The 26,132-nt window shown below is 37.6% G+C and overlaps 1 protein-coding gene across 2 annotated transcripts in view; it reads right to left on the bottom strand.

Moving 5' to 3' along the window:
• The window catches only part of NALCN (sodium leak channel, non-selective), a 230,825-nt gene that overhangs the window by 25,533 nt on the left and 179,160 nt on the right, over positions 1–26,132 (bottom strand). For both annotated transcript variants that reach the window (XM_032197441.1, XM_032197449.1), the window contains 8 exons: positions 15,758–15,831; positions 8,436–8,537; positions 7,926–7,995; positions 4,142–4,233; positions 3,874–3,996; positions 1,557–1,613; positions 1,066–1,186; positions 836–967 (listed from right to left, as the gene is read on the bottom strand). In XM_032197441.1, coding sequence (XP_032053332.1) covers positions 836–967; positions 1,066–1,186; positions 1,557–1,613; positions 3,874–3,996; positions 4,142–4,233; positions 7,926–7,995; positions 8,436–8,537; positions 15,758–15,831 — 771 coding nt within the window. The remainder of the gene's footprint in view (positions 1–835; positions 968–1,065; positions 1,187–1,556; positions 1,614–3,873; positions 3,997–4,141; positions 4,234–7,925; positions 7,996–8,435; positions 8,538–15,757; positions 15,832–26,132) is intronic.

The following is a 26,132-nucleotide window of genomic DNA, read 5'->3' as shown; positions in this document are numbered from 1 at the left end:
TATGCATATTTTTATTTATGGTAACAATGGAATCTTTGATACAAATTGATCGTGACAAATTTTATGCAGCACATCTGTCTGGTGGATTAATCTCTAAAAGATTTAATCTAAATCCATCAAAGCAATTTTACTTAGTAATTTCTTCAGTTATAAAATATTTCATACTGTATTATACCGAGCACTGGTTTTGACACATTCTCTGGTATTTATTGTCATATATGAAGAGGAAATGGAAGCTCTTCTCTTAAATTTAAGAGGAATGCAAGAAATTTCTGGGGAACAATTTAAGAACAGTTTTTGATAGGTATGCAATAACAGAACGACTGCTTTGTTTTCCTTCTGCTACAGCAACACCAACAAGAAGGATATGTCCTTCTGTCAAATAGCGGAGGCTTTTGAAATATCTTCTATAAAGCAGAAGAACTGTCAAGAGGGGAGGAAGCAATGAATGACAAAGAAATAGATACGCAGATTCTCCTGCATAAAAATGCTAAAGCAAGGTCAGAGATCTTGAGCTTACATTGGAATGAAATGAGATCTAATACTTAAAACAGATCAACAAATAAACACCTAAAAGGGACCATAAAATGTAAAACCTACACTGAGTTGCCAGACACTTAACAAATGTCTGGGTATTCTTAAATATCTGAACAAATATTTGTACACATAACTGACAGTATTGCAGATGAATACAGTTGTGTTTGTACACAAAGTACACTACTGCATTTGCACCAGGGTGCTGAGCCAAACCTTTTAACACTCGTCAACATTTATATATGCAAAGAGATCAAAATTAAGAATGCTACATAAAACTCCCATAAATATAAAAACTTACGAGATATATGAATATGTCCATAACTCCTCCAAAGTCTCTTATGACAGCTGTTGGTGTAAAAAACAGGCCATCTGCCATAATCTTGAGATTAAGCTCAATGCTCATGAATATTACAAAAACATATTCAGCAATCTGAAAATCAAAGCAGAGAAATTATAATTTAGCAAAAGCAGTGAAGAAACACAGGGTGGCTGTGCTTCATTAGAGGTAATATGATTCATTGTCAGTACCTGGAGTGTTGGAGCATGCATAACTCTTCTAAACGGGGATTCAAACATCATGGAAATGCAGGAGCATATAGTAACAATGATCATGACCCAGTCCAGGTAAGTAACCAAACCCAGCAAGTCACTGTTAAAAATACATAAGGATAGGCAGTACAGAAAGGCTGAATACTATGTCATTTGTGTTTTGTCTATACCACAGTTAAACAATTCCCTATGAAAAGTAAATTAAACCGAGAAATGTCAAAGGTTTCACTATTTCACAAATATGTAGTAGAACTAGGGAAATTACAAACAACTAAAGAAAGAAGACTGATAAAAAATAATCCTCTTCCTATTCATCTTCCTCCCCATACAAATCCATGGAGAGAAAAACCTTTCTGGGGAAAGAAGAGATATACATATGTGCATGCACACATACACACACACATGCATGTGTGTGCTCACTTATATTGCAGGCTTATGTGACCAAGCAAAGTTACTTTTGCAGTGCTTACTAAAGCTGATGGTATTTGGTATTTTTCACAGCTCCAGTAACAGGATCTGTTTTAGAACTATAAAAAGAAGAAAAGATACAGTCATTTACATTTTATTTTCATCAGCATTGCCATTATACCATGAATCCATCACCTCAACATAATTCATAACCAAAATCAAGGACACATTTTATATTGGCTTAATTTCAAATGTCTGTATAAGTTTTGTTTAATTCTACACAATTTTAGTCATATTGTCAACATAGCTGGTACCAATTCATGGTCTACATGTAATTTCTGTAATGACTGTTTAGCTGGCTAATTTTTTAGGTCTTGTTTTTGTAACAAAGGACTTAATTTTCTCTTTTGCTTGGGGGTGACCTGCTACTGAATTTTATGTTCCAAAGCGCTTCCTCAGGAGTTCTTTCCTTTTACCTCAAAACCTATTGGACTTGACATAAAATTTCTTCCACAAGCCTCATTTCTTTTATTACCCATTCAGTCATTTCCTGATTAATATTTCTAGACTTTCCACATCTGATTTTTTCCTCCAAAATTGTCTTGCTTCACCTACAATATCCAAACACCCATTAGGCAGCCTCAGAGGGTAAGAACTGCTCTGTATGTAATAACGTATCTAGGTGACATGAGTTAAGATCTTGTTCCAGCAATTATTTAGGCTTTTTATATAACGCAGAATGGCTTCAGCAGGAGAAGCTGTAAGAATCCTATACAAGAATTCTCCTCTGTCCCAGTTGTTAAGGGCACTTTTTACATATCTTTCAAATCCTTGTAGCAAATCATGCAGAGAAAGGATCTGCACTGAGGAATCCTATATCCCATGTGAGGGCTCTAGGCATTGGGATGTGAAATTGCCATCACTTCCTCACTGAGCTTAAAGTGAAAAAAGGACTGACCTGACTTGAGGCATTACCACTAGAAGAGATTTCATGGTTATGGATTGCAAGATAGCAAGATGCATACAAGGAGAACAAGTCATATCTTCCACAGACAGGCTCAGCCACTTGCACACTTCAGTATACAGAATATACTTGTTTTGGTGCCTTGTCAATGAACCCACTGATTTTTGTGATTTCTTAAGCTCATACCTCTTTCCCACTTTATATACAATGGCATTCCTCAGCCTTTTTTACTAGAAAAAAAGTATGTACCTTATCAGTTTGAAAAGATCTCTAAGAGTATCTTGCTTGGAAAGCTGGGTGTGGCAATTAATAAATTAGGCATGATTTAAACAAACAAAAATTGTTTAACAAAATCATATTTTCTCACATAATTACAACCATTTTAATTAAACTGCTGTTAATATAAATATCCTGTTACCTTTAGGCAGTCCAGAATTCTAGCAGGCACTGACATGTATTTCAGATGTGTGTTTGTGCATTTGGTTTTGCTTTTTCAATTTGCAAGTGCTTCATGGGCCAGTGGACCACAATGAAGTTAGTGGCTGCATGGAAACGCTAGGCATCTTACTCAAGGATGTCCTGCATAAATGGCAGAACACTTAAATATAGATACTGTAAAGCTGAGTATCTAACCTTCCTGTTCTACCTAAAAGTAATTTGTTGAAGGGCACAGAGAAAAATCTCAAATCTCTTCGAAGCGCCAAGCTCATGTCCTTGAGTTATCTTCTGTCTCACACTTTATTGGTAAGATGATGTGCATTAACCCCTTTAAGATTATGTGCACCCTCAACAGGGGTGCTAGCCACAGACAGAAGTTCAAAAGAAGAGTTGTAAGATAACTTTGTATCATGCTACTTGTACACCTGTTCCTTGTGGACTGAGTGTGGACTCACATACACCTACAGTTTAGGTACTGAATATTCCTGGTTTTCAGCTGTTTTCTGCTTTTCTGCTTCTATCTCCCACAGCTGAACACCTCCCCCATCCCATTCTCAGTCTCTAGGCTAAGGAGTCTCAGGTGAGCACAGGTGGGATTCATTTATCTTCACTTTTTTCTACTCTGTGAATAACTGTTGGTGTTACTTCTTGCCTTATAATGAGGACAGGAACAGAACAGCAAATTGGTTCACCAAGGCCTAAAAATGGAAGTATAAAACACTACCCTGCAGTTTCCCCACAGTCTTCTTCCATCTCTGCATTGCAGACTACTCAAGTGTGTTTATCCTTATACAGCATTTTACTGGTTCCTGTCCTCCAGAGCAAGGCTACCCCCAAAGGCAACTGGCTGCCAGCTGTTGTTGTGACCACATGGTAGGCAGTTTCCCTTTCAAAAGAAAAGTTATGCCTAGATTTCAGAGAACATGAAAGAACGCAAACACTCGTCTGACCCAACTGTTGATATGAAATAAACTTACGCATTAAAGCGAGCTCGTACAACAACCCGGCAGAAATTCCTGAATCTGTGCTCACGACCAACTATGAAAAGTGGTTTGTCGAAATATGGATGATTCTCTCGAAGCTCCTCTTCTTGGACTTTCCTTTTAAAATACAGAGTAATTACTAAGTGATATGCATTATACCCGGCAAAAAATATTCTTTTTTTTTTTCATCAATACTTTTTCCTTCATATAGAAAATACTTAATGCAGAAAAGTGTGCACTTAGACTGTTGATTTTTAAATACCTTTTCATTTCAGCTTGTTCTTTTTTTTCTTGGATCATCTTTATCTCACTGTCTTCTCTCTGTGCATTTCTGTATCTCACTGTGTTGGAGTGCTAGAAAGAAAATGATCCCTTTTCAATGAGGTTCATGGATTATTGTTTTTTAATGTTTCAGATGAAAGTAAGATATGGTATTTTACATAGGAATATTCTAATGAAAAATCTTTCTTTCCAGATACACAGCACATCAACTCAGCCAATCATCTCGTGCAGTATTTTCTATCTACAGAACAAGGTTGTTTTTATTTTCAGCAAGGTTCATTTCAGTTTTAATTTCATGTGAGAAGTCCTGCAACTATTAACATTAAAACCAAAGGTTCTGGAAACACAGTTGATGTGTCCAAACTAGAATGAATACCATCAAAGCTACCAAGGACAGCAGTTGGGAAGGATAAGGCTTTAACCACACTTTTGCTTTCTAGAGCCTGCTACATCAATGAGGAGCTGGGGGTCAGCCTCTTCTTGCAGATAACTAGCCATAAGACTAGAGGGAATGGCCTCAAGTTGCACCAGGGGAAGTTCGGGTTAGAATTAGGAAATCATTTCTTCTCAGAAGGAGTTTGTAGGCATTGGAATGGGTTGCCCAGAGAGGTGGTGGAGTCACCATTCCTGGAGCTGTTAAAGGAAAGGTTGGACATAGTGCTAAGGGACATGGTTTAGTGGGTGATATTGGTGGTAGGAGGATGGTTGGACCAGATAGTCTTGGGAGACCTTTTCCAACCTTAATGATTCTATCATTCTCTGATTAACTGCTGGACAAAACAAAGGAAGACAGCAAGTTGTGCACAACACCCAGGGAGTGACCGCACAGACACACAGAAGGGGGAAGCTGAGTGAAGATGGTAGCCTAAGCTCATCAAATGGAGGGTACAATATTACTGCTCAGAGTTAAATGATTCTTTGGACCACTTCTGGAGTGGTAATGTTGGGTGTCCTTTCAGGCACAGTCAAAGCCACACCCTGGTTTAAAATATTAGATACCTACAACTTTCTACCACTATGGGGAGTAAGTCAACAATTACTTTTTAGGCAGTTGTTTTTAAGTATGAAAATGGCTGTCATAGTTTGCAAATGGAGAGACAAAAATCTCCGGTTGACATAAGGTCCCCTGGGAAACTGCTCTTGAAGGCCTCGATGTCCACCAGTGCTGGTCATTCTTTAAGCGATGCCTCCTAGAAGCACAAGATCAGGCAATTCCTAAATATCGCAAGTCAGGCAGGCGGGGCAGGAGGCCGGCGTGGCTGACCAGGAACATTCTAATGGAGATTAGGCGGAAACAGAGAGTGTTTTGCTACTGGAAGGAGGGCCAGGTGTCATGGAAAGAATACAGGGATGCTGTTCGTGTTTGTAGGGAGAAAGTTCGAGTGGCCAAAGCACACCTAGAGTTGAAGCTGGCTGTGTCTGTGAGAGAAAATAAAAAGTTTTTTTTTAGATATGTGAACGGAAAAAGGAGAACTAAAGAATACATAGGGCCGCTCCTTGATAGGGAAGGTCTCCTCACAGACAATGACATAGGCAAAGCAGAGACGCTTAATGCCTTCTTTGCCTCTGTCTTCAATGCCGATGATGGGCTTCGGGACCCAGGGTGCCCTGAGCTGGAGGACCGGGACGGTGGGGATGACAAACTCCCAACCGACCCTGAACGTGTGCGGGATTTGCTACTCCACCTAGATCCCTACAAGTCCATGGGTCCGGATGGGATTCATCCCCGGGTGCTGAAAGAGCTGGCGGACGTCATCGCGGAACCTCTCTCAATTATTTTTCAACGATCCTGGGAATTTGGAGAGGTCCCGGTAGACTGGAAGCTGGCAAATGTTGTGCCGATTTTCAAGAAGGGTCAGAAAGAAGACCCTAGCAATTACAGGCCTGTCAGTCTCACGTCAGTGCCTGGTAAAATCATGGAGAAGATGGTTCTCGAACTTATTGAGGCGTTCCTGGGGGACAAAGCAGTCATTGGTCCCAGCCAGCATGGGTTTGTGAAGGGTAGGTCCTGCCTAACTAACCTGATTTCCTTTTATGATAAGATCACCCGTATGGTGGACCAAGGGAAACCAGCTGATGTGATTTTTTTGGACTTCAGCAAGGCTTTTGACACGGTTTCCCATAGGATCCTACTGGACAAAATGTCCACCATACAGCTAAATAAAAACATCATACAATGGGTGAGCAATTGGCTAACGGGCAGGGCCCAAAGGGTTATGGTAAATGGGGCTGCGTCAGGCTGGCGGGCGGTCACCAGTGGGGTCCCTCAAGGCTCCATTTTAGGGCCGGTACTTTTCAATATTTTTATAAATGATCTGGATGTAGGAATAGAAGGTATTTTGAGCAAGTTTGCTGATGACACCAAACTTGGAGGAGTTGTGGACTTGAATGAGGGTGGAAAGGCCTTGCAGAGGGATCTGGATAGGTTGGAGAGCTGGGCGATCACCAACCGCATGAAGTTCAATAAGAGCAAGTGCCGGGTCCTGCACCTGGGACGGGGAAACCCTGGCTGCACGTACAGACTGGGCGATGAGACGCTGGAGAGCAGCCTAGAAGAGAGGGATCTGGGGGTCGTGGTAGACAGCAAGTTGAATATGAGCCAGCAGTGTGCCCTGGCAGCCAGGAGGGCCAACCGTGTCCTGGGGTGCATCAAGCACGGCATCGCTAGTAGGTCAAGGGAGGTGATTGTCCCGCTCTACTCTGCGCTGGTGCGGCCTCACCTCGAGTACTGTGTGCAGTTCTGGGCACCACAGTATAAAAAGGACATGAAACTGTTGGAGAGTGTCCAGAGGAGGGCTACGAAGATGGTGAAAGGCCTGGAGGGGAAGACGTACGAAGAACGGCTGAGGTCACTGGGCCTGTTCAGCCTGGAGAAGAGGAGGCTGAGGGGAGACCTCATCACAGTCTACAACTTCCTCGTAAGGGGGTGTCGAGAGGCAGGAGACCTTTTCTCCATTAACACTAGTGACAGGACCCGCGGGAACGGGGTTAAGCTGAGGCAGGGGAAATTTAGGCTTGACGTCAGGAGGGGGTTCTTCACAGAGAGGGTGGTTGCACACTGGAACAGGCTCCCCAGGGAAGTGGTCACTGCACCGAGCCTGTCTGAATTTAAGAAGAGATTGGACTGTGCACTTAGTCACATGGTCTGAACTTTTGGGTAGACCTGTGCGGTGTCGAGAGTTGGACTTGATGATCCTTAAGGGTCCCTTCCAACTCAGGATATTCTATGATTCTATGATAATCACAGAGATCCACATAATATCATTATGAATTAGCATGAGTGAAAATGCACTTAACTGTGTGAAACTATAGCACAGTGAAAACCTTGATTACCATTCTCCCTTTTAGTCTTTGTCCTTTTGTCTGACAGTTCATGTGTTTAGAAAATATTGTTAAGCTTTCACTGTGAATTTTGAAGTGTTTTTTGCCATGCTGAATTATTTGTGTAATTCTAGATTAAGGCCTTTTAAGGTGTCCCGCATAGCGATTTTTGTGTTCCTAATGTAGTGTCTACAGCTTCAGCAAATCTATCTCAGCAAGTGCCCCAAAACCAATAAGCCTATCAGTGATAAAACCTTGGCAATTTTTCTGAGGATAATATAAATGCAATTACAGTATTTGTTTTGTGATTTCAAGATCTCAAAAGACAAACTGTAAGCAAGATCACAGATAAAATATTAGCCTTATACAAGCATTTACTATCTAGTACATATTCATATTTCTTGTATTCCCAAGTTGAAACCATTTTTTTTGTGAGGACTTACATCTTGAGTCAATGTTTCAAGAGACTTTCCTCTACTGATTCGCTGGCTGTTGGAACCATGTCTTAGTGACCTGAAACAATCATAATCAATTTAACGATATATCTCAAGATGAAACTTTGACCTTTATAGGATGGCCATTATAAAGCACTGTTCTCCAGCCATACAATATCTCATATTCTTATCATTTTTTTTTCTTGCTAACATCAGAAGCTTATATGTACTTCAATTGTTTTCAATCTGGTCTAACATAAGCCAATTTCTTTCCTTCTGATCTTTAAATTGATAGCTTTGTTGTCAGCAAAGGAAATGACATTTGAAATAAAAAGGCTTTTTTTCCATTTATACACTACAATGAATTTCATTACATTTACAGTGAAGAATGTAGAATTCAGCTCTCTGTATATGTAATTCATTTCATTTTTACACATGCCAGGTATTGCTCAAATTTAACTCTGTTCATCACCCTCATGTTAAGAACATTTTTAAACCATTCTTTCTGTCTGTTTTTACCTGCGTTCTTGTCGTATATGATGCTGGACACTAAGAATGGACCTTTCCTTTGCAGGCTGCCCCTCAAAGGATCCGCTCAGCATGCGTTGCCTAGTGCAGGCCCTATGAAGAAATATGTTGGTGATGGCATAGAATTTTCAGCATATATGATAATTTCTGAGGTAGTGCGTTCAGACAAGTCAGATTGGCTTTCTGGGAAAAAAGAGCATGATTTAAGAGACAAAAACGATAAAACAGCAACAGATTTTCCATTAAAATATGTTATTTCCAAGGTAATGACTCCCACTCTGCACCATAACCAGTTATTTGGTGAGCCTCTTCCATGTTTTAGCAAGACTTATCTTTGAAGTATTTTTTCAGTTTTCTGTAGAATTTATGTTCCCACAAGACTTAATTCTCTAAGTGTGCAAAGATCAAGCAATGCACCAATCAACAGTAAGTAATACCAGCTTCTCTGCAACAGGGATGGGGAAAGTACAAGTGCAGCTGTCACTTTTGGGTACTTTCCTTCCAGGGCTGTACTAAGCAAAATATTTATGTACATGCTCCAGACTTACAGCATGTCTTTGAGTGGTCTTCCATGTAACAGGGACCAAATACGGTTTGAAATGAAACACTGCACACTGCTGACATCCTGTAATATGCAACATCTGCTTTCCAGGAAGGCACTGAACTTGCAGCATTTTGGTGTTTTGTTTTGTTTTTTTTTTTTTTTTTTTTTTACTTGTTTGCTCATTTGTTTCAGTTTGCTTTTACTGAATTTTGGCAACCACATATGGTACATTATTTTGCCAGAAATTAGTACTTAATTTAATTCAGAGATTTGGTTAGTAAGTGTGCTACAGCTAAACACAGCAACCATATCTTTCTTTCACTGGCTAGAAGATTTCCATTAAGATAGTTGACAGAACTCCTCTGATGACTGAGAAATGGAATTTCAACCTTGGAAAAATATTTTCACTTTCCAAGGGTATTGCAATTCTAAGTTGACACAGTGCGTGACTTATTGCTCATTCTCTGCTATGCAAATGATTACTCGGAGAAGCTCACACAAGACCCAGCTGGTGATATTTCATATTTTCTAATGAATTTAATCTCCTTTTTTTTTTTTTTTTTTTTTTTTTTTTTTTTTTTAAAACACAAAAAACCCATATGCTATTGGAGGGACCACTCTATTCACCATTCTGCTCTACCTATGGTTGGATAAATGCTATTCTTGACAGCATGGCATCATCTTGCAAAAGGCTGTCTACTTTCCCCACTATTACTCTGTTTTTCACTCTTCTCTGGTATTTTTCCTTCTTTTTAATTAAGACACCTAAATAATAGGAGTATAGATCAAAAGTGAGATCTGGAACAAAAATGAGAAGCTTAGAATGCTTTTCAGTGCCATCACCTTCAATCATACTGTCATACTAGAAAAATACTTTGTGCTACATGTGTGAGAGAGTTTTGTATTCTCATTGTCGTCCCTGCCTTGCTGTTTCAGCATTTCTTCTACCAGTTGTTAGAATAATTATTATTTCCCTTGGGTTACAGAAGAGAATTATAGAAGAATTGATAGAATCAACTGAGCAGAAGGAATCTCAAGGGGTTAACTAATTTATCATCTCTCTCAAAGCAGAATGGATGGTATCTACACTATTTGGGGCAGATGTTTAGCTAACTTGCTTTGCAATACCTGCAGCCTTCACAGCCCACTAGCCCAATGTCACCACAATGCTATTTATCACAGTGATCTATAATATGGTGGGTCTATCACTTGGCACTAAAAACATAAATCAGGGTAACTTCTTTCCAATGGATATATGCATCCCGGTATTTCTTTCTGCTTGTGTTTACAGAAGAAATCCTGTGATGTCATATGCTCATGGAGATTTAAGAAGGTAGTGACTAAATCTGGATGTTGTACCTCATGACAATCATCATCATCTGAGCTTAACTAGATTATTTGTCCTGAGAAATGCATAGTATTAAAGCCTGGCAGTTAGGAAGAATGAAATCACACACTTAAGACAAAATGTAAATTATATGCAGAGGAACTTCTCGTAAGTGATTTAGAACTGATAAACACGAGGAATAGACATCAAAAGCTTCAGTAGGTTTGACAAGGAAACGTGCAACATTTCACACCTTGTGCAGAATACCTCCATGCATCCATGTGGGCTGTGGAATGACTGGCTAAGGAAAAGGATCTGGGAGTTACACTGTGCACTGTGTCTGGCTGGGATGGAGCTAACTGGATGTACATTGAATATGTTCCTACCATGAATAAGGCGAACTGCCTACTATATTAAGGAGGAGTGTAGTCAGCAGATGGAGGGAAGTTATTATTTCTCCTTTAGTTTGAGCTGGAGATGCTGCACCTGGGGGACAGTTCGGGATACTCCAAGAGGGATGCTGAAACACTGGAGCATGTACACTGGGGTTACCCAATTGGCAGGTGGCCAATACAGGGAGACTACCAAAGAACATTGAGGGAGTTGGGCTTCTTTATATTGGTAAAGAGGATGTTAAAGCATGGAGCTAAGCTCTTGTTAATCAAAGATGACAGAAAAGTCAACACTGGCCAGAAACTGTGGGTTGCAGGGTTCAGACCGGACATAGGGAAAACCTTTCTCAAGAGTAGGGTAATGAAGTACTGTAAAAATGTAAAAATGGAAAATGTAAAACTGAATCAAGGTTAGCAGTAGACCTACTTCAAGTGGGTGGTTAGACAACATAGCTTTAAAGTTTCCTTCCAACCAATACGTCTGTGTTTTTGTGATAAACAAACTAATGATAAATGTTTGCTCATACCCTTATGGGAGGAGGTGTATTATATCACTCTATTACTGTCTATTTATTCATAGATTAATTTTATAACTTTCCTAGAAGCACACTGAAAGTCATTTTTTGCTTGCTTCATTGTTCAGAAAAAATCACTGTATTTTAATGATATATTTGTATGAACACAGCCTGGATTAAATATCTTGTACCATATTATCAAATTAGCAGAACTGGGTATTTAATTCAAGCAATTCTTTGTTTTTCTTTCCCTTAGAAGCATTCATGGCAGTTTCAGTTTCAGACATATGATAAATTCACTTCACTGAATTAGCTGTTTGTGAAACTTAAGCACTTAGGCATAAGTTGTGTTATTCCCTCAGGCCCAGTAAAAGCATCAGACAAACTTTGACCAGAACAGTGAAAATCCTGTTGCAGATGCCTAGCACCAGTTTACAGTTTCACTATATATAGCATCAGCTATAACGGAAAGCAAATAAAAAGCTACTTGTCTAAAAAATGCTAGTTTCCAAACCTGTCACAATATATTTTATAATACACTGAATTTTGGTGATTTTAGTGAGTTTGATTTCCTTATCAACAGACCATAAAACTTTCAAGTTATTCCTTGTGTTTTAGAAAACATGGGCATAAGCCCGTACATGAGAGTGACTGATCACTGGCACAGGTTGCCCAGAGAGGTTGTCGAGTTTCCCTCCTCAGAGATCTTCAAAAGCCAGATGGACATGGTCCAGGGAAAACAGCTTTTGGTTGGCCTTGTTTGAGCACAGGGCCTGGGGGGCTTGATAGGATGTCCTTCAGAGGTCCCTTCCAACCTCAACTATTCTATGATTCTATGAAGTATGGTTTAATAGACACCAGAATCATGTTCTGCACCACTATGGATACTTTGATTATATTTTGACCTATGTGAGACTACTGTTAATTTGCTCAGTTTCCCCACTGTTCTACTTCATTCACAATTTATCCTTAGCACTGTAAATAATAGATTACTTTATAGATAAGATTTCAACTGGATCTTCTCCACATCCACCACTTCAAAAAGCCAGTGGGAACAATCAAGAACTAGACACTCATTTTTAGATGATAATCCCACAAGGAATGAAGGTCAAAAGAACTGTATGCACAGAATTTGCTTTTAAGATAATGTCCTGGTTTCAGTTAGAACAGTGAACATATCAAGAGAGACTGATAAAACGTGGGAAACACTGAAGATACACAGGAGGAATGAAATTTGCTAGAAGTGGCTATTGCTGCTGAGGAAAATGCATCTTCATTTTTGGGAAAAAATGGAGCTGGTTGTAATTCATACTAAATGTGATCTTGTTTTGAAAAAGTTATGCTAACTGGCTATAACTCACTTTTATATTCCTTCATTTTCCTCAGAAGGGTTAAGCTCTTGATTTATGTGAAGAATCAGGCTGCTCTGTGCTCTGATACTGTCAGAGGTGACTCTGCTTCCAGGGCTGACTGCACCAAGACCTCAAGAGGAAAAAGTGAAGGCTTGTTTGCAAGCAAGGCTCTTCAGAAAATAGGTGGTTCACCTGAAATAGAGTAAGAAACTTACAGGATAATGGAAAGACCTGAGGTAGCCTCTACTTTGAGGGACTTGCAGTCCCTTTTGTTGCATAATGTAAGAATAGATGAGCAGGTGAGACACTTAGAATTGAATGTATGAACCGTAACTCTGCATAGTTAGGACAGTTTATGCCCTTCTTCTTCCTCTTGGGGGAAGATGTCAAGCAGCAGTTCAGTGTTTCACACAAGGAGAAAAACAAACTTTGGATAGAGGAAGATGCACAAGAGAAGAGTAACCATACCTCTTTTCCTCCTACTTGGTTATGTTGAAACCTGTAGAATTCAATTAAAATGTAATTTTTCCAGGTTTAAAAACTAAGGGGAAAAAGGTAAGAGGTGGGCTTAAGCCAGAACAGACTTAAAATGCTCTTTTTATTACAGCAATCTGATCAAGTTGAAGTTGCCTGTAGGCAGCTTTACCTTGAAGAGGCATTGCTTTAGATAAATGATACTTAATTCAGGTAGACAAAAACTAAAAAGACTTTTAGAAGGAATCTTTTCAGAAGGGATGACTTGAATTTTCTCTTATTGTTCTTGGCATAAATGTCATTTCTTTTTTTGTCAGATATTCAGAATGGCTGAGGTTCAGAGTATATAGCTTTTATGATGAAAGTAAAAATGAGAAAAAGAATCTCCCATCTCTTGCACATTTGGGTTTTCCTGTGTTCCTTGAGCTGAATCCAAATTTTCAGGTGTAAAGATTATCCTTTTTTATCACTTCTTTTTCTGTTTATAAAGCTCCCCTGCACTATTATCATGGAAAAACTGGCAGTGCTCAGCACCAGCATGCCCATCATTGGCAATGCTCTCTACCAGCACGCCCACCAAATAGATATACCATGAACACAACCTTTTTATGCTGGAACATGCAGTGGATATGTCACAGTTCAGAGCCTACTTTACAATTCTGAGGCGAATAAACGATTCTGAGGAGATTAAAGACTGTTTCTTTGTAAGTGATTTACGTGCAGCCCTATAAAGCACTGGAGGACATACGATCCCACATTTTGCTTAGTTGACAGAAGTTCTCTCCTTTTCTCCATGTTCCTCGAAAATTCATCAATCATGACACAGGAAGTAGATGGGAAAGTACATTAAATGTAGATTAAATTATCAATTTAAATAGAATAATTAAAATAATAGTTTAACAAATTATTAGATTAAAACTTTCTTCTTCTGCCTCTGAATCTTTTCTTCAGAAGAATTCAGAGATGAATTGATGAGAAGTCCTCCTTGATAAATAGATTTGGCAGAAGCCAGGCTCTAAAGGACCAAGAGGAAGTCAGTGGGACTGAAATTGGAGGGACTGATTTCTGATTCTGTCCTGGTACCTCTGAAAACCTTGTGAAGTTCAAACAAAAGTTCATTTGGATTCTCCTCCCACTCTGCTTCAGACTTCTCCTGAAAAGGAGGAAGTTCAGGGCTGATGGAAGAACTCACCAGAAATTGAGCCCCTACAGATGTGACAGTTTAAATAAACAATATATATGTATATATAAAGTGAGGTATTCTCTCTGTCCATGTTTTCTCTGTGGTATAGTGTAAGGAAAATGCCAAAGAAACTGAAATTTGTGTAACCCTAGAAACATCAATAAAATTTTGATAATGTAATAATATATAACATAATAGCAAAGAACATATGTATAAATATATATAACTTAATATCAAAGAATATAGCAAAGAATTTTATTATGAATTCTTTACTGAAACACTGCCATGAAGTGTTTCAGTAAAACCATATTTTTAAAGCTTTTTGATTAAGACAAAAAAACAGGTATTCATTCATCCATAACAGCGATGCCCATAAAATCAAAGTATATTCACAGACTTGAAATGCTCATAAAGAGAGCCCTAAGTTTTCTTAAAAATTAATACTTATGGCCTTTCAGTTATATTTCTTGTTAATATTTTGACAAAGAGCATTCACTTGAATTTGTAATTGTTTGTGTTTTCATTACAATGGGTTTCAAGACAGATAAAGTTGCACATTGATTTCTACAGTTCTCTCTGTGCTGTATTCTTACAGAATACTAAAAGAACTGAAGAGCTGTAATATTTCTCAAATAGCATGTAAGTAGAAGGCATTTTTCAAACAACACAATTCAGAACTCACACTGAATTCTTAGTGCACTGCTTCCCATAAAACACTGCCATACTTCATCTAATCCCACAGCTGTACTTCTCAAATCAGTTATTCGTGCTTATACTGATTATTTCCCTGGGACAAGTCATTTCCCAGTCACAGCATTCTAGAAAGGAACCTGCTTTGGTGACAATGTGAATATAAAATACAAATGATCTATAATTTGTTGACATTGCTAATACATATTGTATCAATGATAATCATTCTAAAGTGAAACAGTGGCATGAAAAACTGCAGCATGGCATTACACAGACAATAGCTTTAAACTTGGGTCTTAGAGACTTGGGAGTGTGTTATTTCCTTACAGTACTGAGTATTTACTTTTTATGGAGTACCAAAATGAGTGATTATTATTAAAACATTCATGGATATCTTCTACAGAAGTCACAGTTTTAAAGTCTTTTTCATTGTATGTCTCCTACTTGGAATATGATTATCTGAAGTCTATGCTTTCAAGTGCACAATCCCTATGAATATTTATTTGCATGTCTACACAAGAACTAGGTTGGAATTCTTTAGGCAAAGTAGCATTGCCTCTGAAGAGATATGTTTGGGTTAATTTTGAAGGAAGAAGTGAAAGGAACTGAAACACAATCCTTCTACACAGCACAGAGTTGAAGAAATCTCTCTCTCCTTGCTGTTCAAACACATTATATACCCAAAGAGCAATTTATCATTGATAATGAAGACAACAGATGTACTACAAAGGGACAGGTTATCATAAATATTGTACATGCAGTAATATTAATGAGAAGCAAAGTTAGGAGAAATCAGTTGACATTCAAGACAACACCAAATCACTGCTGATTCCTACCTTAAAATTTTATTGATTGCTGTCTCTTTTTCAAGAAGATTTCTTGCTCTGATGCTGAAAACAGATTTACGGAGCTATAAAATTAAGAAAAAAGTGTATTTTTTAATTGCCATAAAACAGCATGCACACTGACAGACCAATGAAACATTGTGTTGAGTGTATATAAAATTAAACACATAATGTTGTCTGTCATACAGATATTTTTCACAGTTTGTGGCACTGGTATTTTTTTACAGGAAAATGTTAGTGGAAAAAGATCAAAATGGTCATACAGAGCAAATTTCTTGAGGAATATGTAAAATCCTAGTCTTATCTTGCAGCTTTTGGCCTTCCTATGCCAATCCTTAGCTGGTTCTGGGTGCAAAGAAGCAGATAGTTTTGTTGATTAGCATTAATATTATTCCCTTTATTACAAATTCATTTTCTTCCCCAGTTGGCCAAGTCACTACTTTGTCTTAATCCTTACTATGCTTCCCCCTGACTGCCTCTGGTCATGATCATCATTTTAAGCATCTACTTGCGAACATTGTTTGGGAATTCCTGGACATTAAATGAAAGGACTGGGCTAGAAGAAAAGCAAACAATTCTTGAGAAAGTGATAACAAACATGGCAAATCAAAGAACAAATCACAGCTGAAGAATTTAGCTGAAGAATTGGACCTGTGATGACCAGAAAGCCTCTGGTACCTTAGAAGACATAATTCTGTCAACTGTTTGGAGATTATTATCTTGAAACATATGTTTGAGACAGATATTAGGAGCTTCTAGCAAAATGTGCACTTTTCAAATAAATCAATCTGAAATGGAATCTTTAAGCATGTTTCTTTAAAACTGTTTATTATAACTATTCAATTTATTTAATTTGTGTGCGTCTGACTTAAGGATGTAAGTATTACTTACAGAAGTATTACTTACAGATTTCTAAAAAGATACCACAAGTCCAGAGTCATTCAACAAACAATTTTGCTAGAACTCTCAAGACTTAGATCAACTCTGATTCATGGTAGGATGTCCACAGTGGAGAAAAGTAGAAGCCTAAAAATTACCTTAAAACTTGTTACTTATTCTGGCTGTCCTTAATATAATGGCTACTGACTTTTAAGTCACACTTGTAACAGCAAACTACAATCTCTTTCCTAACACCTGCCTTTTTAAAGTGTGATCCCTTTCACCCTTCTAACTCAGTCCTAACTGAGTCCTAACTGAGTCCTAACTCATCTCTGTATAGACTGTGGAAGTAAGAACATGGATGAATTGAAAATACCACTATTCTTGGAATTCTAGGGTTTTCTTAAAAAAATCTTGCAGCTTGAAAACTGAAAAAAGGTACGGAACACTTCAGAATGTAGTTTAGAAAATAAGATATTGGCATGTCAGGAACTATTCCAGAAATACTAACAGCACTGTTAGTATAGTATAACTAACGTAATATGTTAGTATAATATAGGACATAATAAAAAATTGTTCTGTTACCAGGATATATCGTTAACATCAAGATAAACTGAAAATCACAGTATGATATAAACCACTTAAATGCTGTGTAGGAGTAAATATTTCATATACCAAAAAATATTTCAGTACTTTTACACTTATTTACAGTACCTCAGCATGGTACCTTACTATGGATTTAGATATAACTCATACTGGTGAGTACAAGGGCAATGTTTTCACATCTTTTTTCTTCTAATGTCAGTGATTAGAAGCTGAAATCCCAGATGATTAATTTTTTCATGTATAAAACTCCAAACCTCAGGAGTACCTATCCTTTTGTGAGATGTTAGCTTTTTTTTTTTTTTTTTTTAATGGCTTAATTAAAAATCTTAAAATTTAGGCAATAATGAAAATGGAAAAAAAGCTTTTTTGATTTTTTTTTCTTTTATCAATAATTGTCTTAGTATAATTACAACTGCATCAAACATCAGGGGGAAAAAGGGTACTTTCTCCTAGTGTAATCCATTTATTTTTAATGTCAATTACTTGCTTGTTGACGTGTCTTAGAAATGTAAAATATTTCAAATACTGAAAACATTAATTTCCTTCCAAATCCAGTTTTTATTCATCCAATTTCAGAAAAAAAGCTGAGTCAAATAATTTTTCCTGAAAATTTCTACAGCTTGCTATCTGCCATAGATGACTTATTTTAGGTGTTTAAAACAGATGCCAGAACACCTTGGCATTAATCATGTGGTCCAAGAAGGAAAATTCACCCAGCCTGTCAACAAGGGCAGGTGCCCTGGAAAAGTGGGAGTTCATAGGGAGGCTGGGCACATGTGCAGATACATTTAGTGCCTTCCAAGCCATCAAGTGCCAGCAAGTAATAACATCTCAAGAAAAGCTGCTAACAGGTCTAGACTGAGGACTACATACATCTGGCACGCTAGGCTTCTAGGGACTTCTGTATCCTTTCTCTAGACAGTGTGGTTAACAAAAGAATAGATGTGAAACTCACCCCTGAAGCAGTATGTACTTGGGCATTAACTGGTCTAAGCATACTGATGGACTGATTCCAAAATGGAACTGATAATACCTACAACTCAGGCACTTCCACGGATTGCACCTTTAGAAGATGACGGTCCTCATTGCTTTTAAGACTTAGGAGTCCTTGCTTAAGCCAGACGAAGCAATATGAGACAGTATTTTTAAATGTGTACAAATGATCCATTTATCATATTTAAAGGATTCAGCAGTAAATCAAATAGCAACATGTTTAAGAAAATCAAACATCAATATAGATTTTAGTGCCCTTAGTTCTAAGATAAAGAAAAAAAACTGCTTCCCATTTAATTTCCAAAATTTGCATTGCACACCAGGCAAATGCAATGGAACTGTAAAAACAGCAAATGGGGTTGATGATCACTGTTTTGTTTAATAATGCCTGGATACAGCATGCTGGTGTAGGAGGCTGGCAATTAAAAACTTGTGGTACCTGCCGAGTTCTTGAATGTTGCAGAGGAAATTACTGGCAGTGCTAATGTGGAAAACACATTACTTGATCAGATGATACAAAATTAAATAAGTATACAATACCAAGGTTATTTTATTGTATATCCATGTAGCCTGCTGATTTTTTTTTTATTATAGATTGTGATGTACTGAGGATACCCTCAGTGTATCATCATTAACCATTATTTATTTATTCACTTATTTATGCAGGCTATAAGTACACTTAGTGCATAAATAACAATGCCATCTAATGTTCTGTTATAAAGCATTTTTTCTTAGCACAAGACACTGTCCTCAAATCGCCTAACATTATTTGTTACTGTTAAATATGTTTTCAACAACACGTTTAAGGAACTCCTGCAGGTTACCTGGATCTGTAAGGAACAGCTGTGACAGGTCAGCAAGCTACCAATAATACTTCCTGGATGAAAATATTTTAGATAGGATGTGTGTACTCCTATCAAAACATGAATAAAACAGCATGGTTCCCATATTCCTTTCAGTTTATTTATACAAGTATGCCTGTGGACACAGAATTAGGAAGTCTGTTTGTAGTGCTTCTTCCACAAGCACTGGTATCTTTCATTGCTGCTGTTGGTAGGACAGACTTCAGGCAGAGAAAATGACTCATTCCTGTTAGTATGAACTTGATCTGAGTTCTGCATTCCTATGCAATTTGTCCAAAATGACAAGGACAAAGCAATAAACCACTATAACCATTGCAAAGGCAGCTAAAGCTCAGAACATTGTTGCTCTGCAAGTGCCACCCGCTGCTTCTAAAAGGTACTGCAGACATTTTAAATGAAAATCTTTATTGAGTAGTCTGTGTAAAATTCCTAGGCTTTCTATCCTGGAAAAAAGAAAATTCTTTGTCGAAGTTTTAAAGGAAAGCAGCACAACACAGTACCATTGCTAGATGACTGCTAATGATTGCGGATCGGTCCCACAACCTAGGTGTACTGGCACAGCACTGCTGACTTCAGGGAGATCTGCGATAAGTCATAACAGTTAAGATATATCTCATTAGTTTTAAGTTTTGAGAAATGCTATTCATTGTCAAGGTTTTGATATATTTTGCAAGTGACATGTTTGTGGTGCACAACAGCAGCCAGCACTGCATAAATCAATTAATTTCAACTTGAATTTGACATAAATAGAATGTTATCAAGAGGTTAAACTGTGGTGAGGTAGTGTATTATTTTTATATCAGGTGCAGAGCTGACAGAAGAGACAAGTGCTAGGTGTTCTGCAACAGAAGGGGAGACTAAGTCCCAAGGAAAATAATGAAATATAAATATCTGAAATGTTTAGGTGACAACAAAAAAAAAAAAAAAAAAAAAAGTGAACACAACATACTTTTCTAAGTCAATCCCTCAAGTGTTATAAGAACATTAGAATTTTAGCTTAGTGCTGCTAATAACAAGCTTTTATAGGTAATTGCAGGACCATACAGGAATAGTCTTCTGTACCATGACAGAAATTCCAAGCAAAGTGAAAAAAATCATCCCAAGCTCCTGTTTCAATTTGGAATTTGTTGGACATCAATTGATGGTTTATGTAGAGCTGCTGAATGAACAGATTGTTAGGTATGATATCATTATTTAAACATGTACAGCTTCTACGGAAAATATGAAGAGTCACTACAGTAAATGATATTTTAGAAGTACTTATTAGAAACAGTGAGGAGATGTTTATTTGGGCTGAATCTATTAAAGATTTGAGCATTCCATTAAATACAAGATATTTTGGGCCCAAATGAATTTGATATGTAGCCTCTCAAATACATACATAATCATTTGTTCGACAACATCCTGTCTATGCATCTTCAGCTTGAAGAGATCAGACTGTATCAAAATGAATGTGACAGAAACCTGAAGAGTGATGGAAGGCCAAACTGCAAGACTGCAAGTTGTTGGTAGGCACCTAACAACATTTTCAAATAATTGGTGCAGGTTAATGTTTAAATCATATGGAAATCAGTGGGAAATTTCTACAGCTCTTTTGAAAACTTTGCCTAATACTTACAGAATCATAAAGGATGTAATTATGGATCTCTAGAGATCCATATCCCTATCTCAAAGTAGAACTAATTATTTTCATTTTGACTTTGAAAATCTGGCCCTTGGCAAGATTGTCCTACATAAGAAACAGGCTCACAGAACAGTCAAGAAAGTGGCCTACCATTATCTATGTGCCACAAGGAGTCAAGGGCTGTCCCTTTTGATCAGAAGGCTTCAGTGAGAATTGGGCATTATCTCCTTAACTCTCTTGAGCCATTGACCTGAAATAGTCTTAATTCCTTTTGTAGACCTTAATTGCTGCCTATTTCTTAAGGAAAGACATGCTCTTCTAATTAGCTGATTACCGGTCTGGAAAATCTACATGGTCTTTCATAACCAGGAACACTTTTCAGTTAAGTCTGAGAATGTGGAGAGGGCTAATATCGACATAGTCATAAAACCCCCAGAGACTTAAAGAGGATGCTAATAGTCCATCTCAGGCACACAGGGGAGCAGCTCCAGGAAGTGAGAAGAATCCCTTTCTTTAACATTTTGTCATAATATGGTTGGATTTCTGTCTTCGACATATCTGAGCTTTTTACTTTCACTGCTTTCTTTTGTTTTCTTCTGTTTTCCATCTTTACACCAGACAGAAGACAGGGAAAGCAGGGGAAAAGCCAGTAAGGAGGGCTGGGTAGATTACTGATGGCTGCCAAAAGAAGGGTGAAAAGTGAGGACTTCTGGCCAACCCGATATGGGGTTGTGATATGCTCTGCTGGTGTACAGCAATGAGGCTGGAGGCCCCACTCCACACCTTCACTTCTAGGTAAGAAGATACTGCTAGTGTGGGCTGGACTGGGAACAGAAGAAGACTGAGATAGAGTGAGAGTTTCAAGTTTGGGGTAACCTGGGTTGGGGGAATAAGAAAGAACATTGCTTCTGGTTGTACAAGCATATAATTCCCTTCACTAGAAAAAAGTGATAATGACTATATTTAATCAGTTTTTGTAAATGAGTATTATAAGTGGGTAACAGATCAAAGGGCTTAGAGAAGGAGATCTGGATATTCAGTAGGATCACGGAAAGGGAGAGTAAAGGCTCTACTTTAAAGGCTTGTCTGTAACCTAGTCCCTCATCAGCTCTTCCTTCATTCCATATTTATGTATGCTCTTATCTGTTAGAATCCATCAGCCCTAAAAATTTTGCCATGTATGAATTTTTGTTGATTGAAGAAACAAGAGGGGTATGATCAGCCCCCTGCGTTTTCCCAGACTTTGCATCAAAACCTTGCAATCTGTAAAGTGGAAACAAACAAAAACAAAAACAAAAACAAAACAAACAAAAAAAAAAGTGATGAAAATAGAAAGCTAATACCAGAAAGAAGTGCTGAATTTTGGCACTTTGAAAATGGCAGAGTACCCAATCCCCATTTTCCTTTGTTTCAGAATGTAATTGAAAATTGTTCTTTTCCAGGCAGAATTTTGAGCACACTATGTAGAGGCAAGAATGCCAATTCAAAATCATCAGTAGCTAGAGACAGACCATAACAAGAACAGTGCCTTCCTATTATTGCAGTTTTATCTTCTCTGCTCTGAAACATGGTCACAAAAGTAAAATATTAACAAATGAAATGTGTATGTGGTAAAACGCTTTATGAGAATGTACTTCATAAGTTTTTCTTTTCCTGTAAATTTATTATTTCAACATAGGGACATTGTTACATTTCTGTTTTATCTGAAAATAAACAAAATATCTGAAAAATGCAAAATAGACAAAGAGGCCTCCTGATTAATTTTCAAAAAACCTGAAATGCATCAATGTATTTCCATATATTAACTTCATTAGAAAGATCTCGATAAGAGTAGACATGGGACAAAAATCATCTCCTTTGAAAATCAAGGCTGTAATGACCAAGAAAATGATAAGTTCATAAGCCACTCTTATTCTATCAGGTAGATTGTTTTAATGGCTTTTCTGAATGTTATAACTAGACAGATTTTGGCAATATCCTGTGAATGACATAAATAGGTAAGACTGAAGCACTTGGCTGTGTTTAATTAACAAGAGGTACCAGGAAACTGAAATTGTGAGTGGGGATCTACTCAGATACTCAGTAAGGGTAGAAAAAGTCTGAGTGATTTTTGTTGATACTTAATCACAGAGTTCTGCAAAAAAATACTTTAGAAAAAAATGTACTCTTAGTGTTTAGAAATAAGTACCCTTTTGTGCTTGGAATTCATGTGCAATTACACTTTATTAGCTTCTGTTGTATTCAAAAGTAGTGTGATATAGTCATTCTTTCAAATTACATAGGGAAAAGAAGAACCAGGAACACAACAGAATGTTATTGTACTTTTTGTGCCCATGTTCTGCTTTGCACAATACAATAGCCAAAGAAAAGTTCAGAAGAGGCTGATTAACTTGGGACGTGAGTTCATTAGCATAAGAAGTACAAATTCACCTCTGGAAATGAGGATTTATGAATAAATATTCTACCCTTGTTTCTTTTCTAAGAAAAAATAGGAATAAAGTTTATAAGCATGTCTTCACGCCTGATGATTTTCTGAAAAATATCTTAGGACACCCTGTTTTTGATTCTAAAAGTAATTTCAGTTCTAACAATTACAAACACCTTGTGCAAGAACTCCTTTCAGAATACTCTCAGAATACATATGGTTCTTTCTGCCAAAAAAAAACAAACCACAACAAAACACAAAATAGTTAATGAAAGGACAGGCCACTAAAAGACATGCTGGAACAAATTTCCACATTAAACAACAACATCTTATCAAGAATAGGTGGCATGTCTCAGCAGCTCACAAATGAAGCATCTATGATGCTAACCAAACATGCATTAACAGTTGTGGTCAATCTTGTGTGTTCAATGTGTGTTTGAAATAGTGAACAGATAAAAATAAAACCTTTCCCTGAGGTGTTGAAAGCCACTAATTTCTACATAAACCAAGGGGACTTAATTTCCAAGGGAGTACTCAGACCCTTCCAGGATGAGGCTTGTAATTGGGTTGATGTTTTTGTCCCATTCCATCTAGCTTTAACAGATACCAGAAGGATCACATCTGGGGATGAAGCCAAATAGCCTATAAAAAAGCAGATGCAAAGCTCAGCAGCCCACCTGCTAGGTAACACAGGTCATCATGAACACATCACCTTAGTGCTCTGTTCTGTGCATTGACTCCCCAAAGAATGCAGAATCCAGAACGAGGTCTGATGCTTAATATTCATTGTCCTCCATGGTAATGGCTGTGGCTACCTTTGAGATCAGCATTCCCTTTTTGACCATCACCTCCTGTCATACGGCCGCTGCTGTAACTAGGAAATCAGTGGGAGAGGCATATGGTGTGGGAGGATGAGCTTCCATGAGAGCTAGACCTCAATTATGGATGTTGGTCCCACAGGAAAAAGGAATAGCTATGAACTTCAATGCTTGCAGAACTAAAAACAAAACTCATACAAGTAAAAGGAAACAGGATGATAAAGGGGATGGAAAAGAGAAAATACATTTGCTACTATCCAGTTAATCTTAAAAATGCAGAAATAAAGGCACTAGCTTGTTTATAATATTTCAACTAAATGGAAGATGCTAAAAACAATGTGGATATATTGAAAACTCTTTTGTTTTGTTTTGTAATTCAGTCCTGCTGTGCCACAGCTGTAGACATGCACATGGGCATATCTACATAATGAGCCACAGGCATTTTTAAAGTTCATCTCATAAGCCTGTCAGATTTGAAATATAATTTAACAGTGATGTGCTGTGTTGTGTGGTCAAAGATAAGTAACCTGTTCAGGAGCGTCCTCCTTGCAACATTTTTTAGCATGGCTTACTAAACATTTTATGTCTCTTATGAAAGTGCTCTGAGGTGTTTGTGCCTTCCTCTGATTCTCGTCTTGAAGTTAAGAACCCAAGTCCAATGCTCAACAGCCAACTCAACTGTATTTTACTAGACACCTGATTTGATGTAAATCTTACAGCTTATTCGCTTTTGTCCCTTACAACTGGCTGTGACTGTCCCTGAGGCTCTTGTGAGAGCCATCACAGTGAGATGTCTTCATTTTCTGACAACTTCCTTTCTTCTCATCCACCCACTCACACAAAAATTATCCGTGTACACATATTTCATCCTGTTCTAAGAATTCACTGAAATATTGGTTAGCTAAGGAATTTCCCATCATATTGTGAATAATTTTCATACGACTGTGGAAGTATAAAAGAACTTTTCCCTCTGCCTTTGAAAAACTCCCCTTCTCCAACATCTACAATATTCATGTGATGCCATAATTCCCTATTTTTATTTTTTAACCCCTTCCTTCAACTTGTGGCCTGCAGGCCACATCAGAGAAGTCTAGAGGAGATCTGTGGCAGGATCAATGGGTTTAAGAAAGTTTGCTCAGCACAGCTCAAGGAAGGAGCAAAGGATGACCATCCTCCATTTCCAGCAGTGTTAATTTCAGAGAACCCCAGTCTTGCACATAATGTCACATATAGTCATAAACAGCTCAACAAAAGCATCATGGAGAAGCTGCCTACCAAGTGTCTGTAACTGAGACAGCCCAAATGTAGTTGGCATGTGATGTGTAAGAATGAATGTGGTGTGGTCTGTCCTCACACATCCACTCATGCATTTAACTTAACCTAACCACACACAGTGAGAGAGAAATCTTAGGGGAGGTATACAACTTTAAGGGCATTAAGGTACCCAGAAGCCATTTTTTCTATTATTTTTTGTTAGTTTATTTCTTTGATATTGGTTTATAAATTTGGAGGAGTTAGAAAAACTTCTGGAACTCACAGACTTGACTAGAAAAAGGCACTACAGATGCCTGTTTTTCAAAACTGTTCTTTTGATTTGGCATAGATGAAAATAATTTCAAACTGGTTTTCATTTTGGTTATGGGTAACAAATAAATACTATTATTTTGAGAAGATAAATGAAAATCCACTCCCCACTTACAACTTAAAGCTGCTTTTCAAGGAAGTAGGTAATTACAATTCTGAAAAGACTTACTAAAGCTGTTATATAATAGAACATAGAACGATTTGCTTTACTGATAATGACAAATTATAGGTCAGATTGATTTTGAATGAAAAAAAAAATACCATAAATATAGTTGCACATTTTTGGAGAGAGAAAAAAAGAACATTCATGAAGTGGAAGTAAGGGAACATATGCATCATATACACTTCCAATCACTTCAGCAGATATGCAATGCAGAAATGCTATCTACATCCAGAAGACATTGGAGGAGCCAGCCATATTTCAGGCACCTCAAAGGAAGCAAAGAGTCAAATCTGCCAGCAGAATCCCACCTTTTGATTCTACCTTTTTTTTTTTTTTTTTTTTTTTTTTTTTTTTTTTTTAGCAACTACAATATAAATGAGACATGAAAAAATTTCTGAAGCCACTGTCATC

This window comes from Aythya fuligula, chromosome 1, assembly GCF_009819795.1.
Source record: "Aythya fuligula isolate bAytFul2 chromosome 1, bAytFul2.pri, whole genome shotgun sequence".
NCBI lineage: Eukaryota > Metazoa > Chordata > Aves > Anseriformes > Anatidae > Aythya > Aythya fuligula.
Note: the sequence above shows the minus strand (reverse complement) of the source record. Positions and strands in the feature narration are given on the sequence as shown.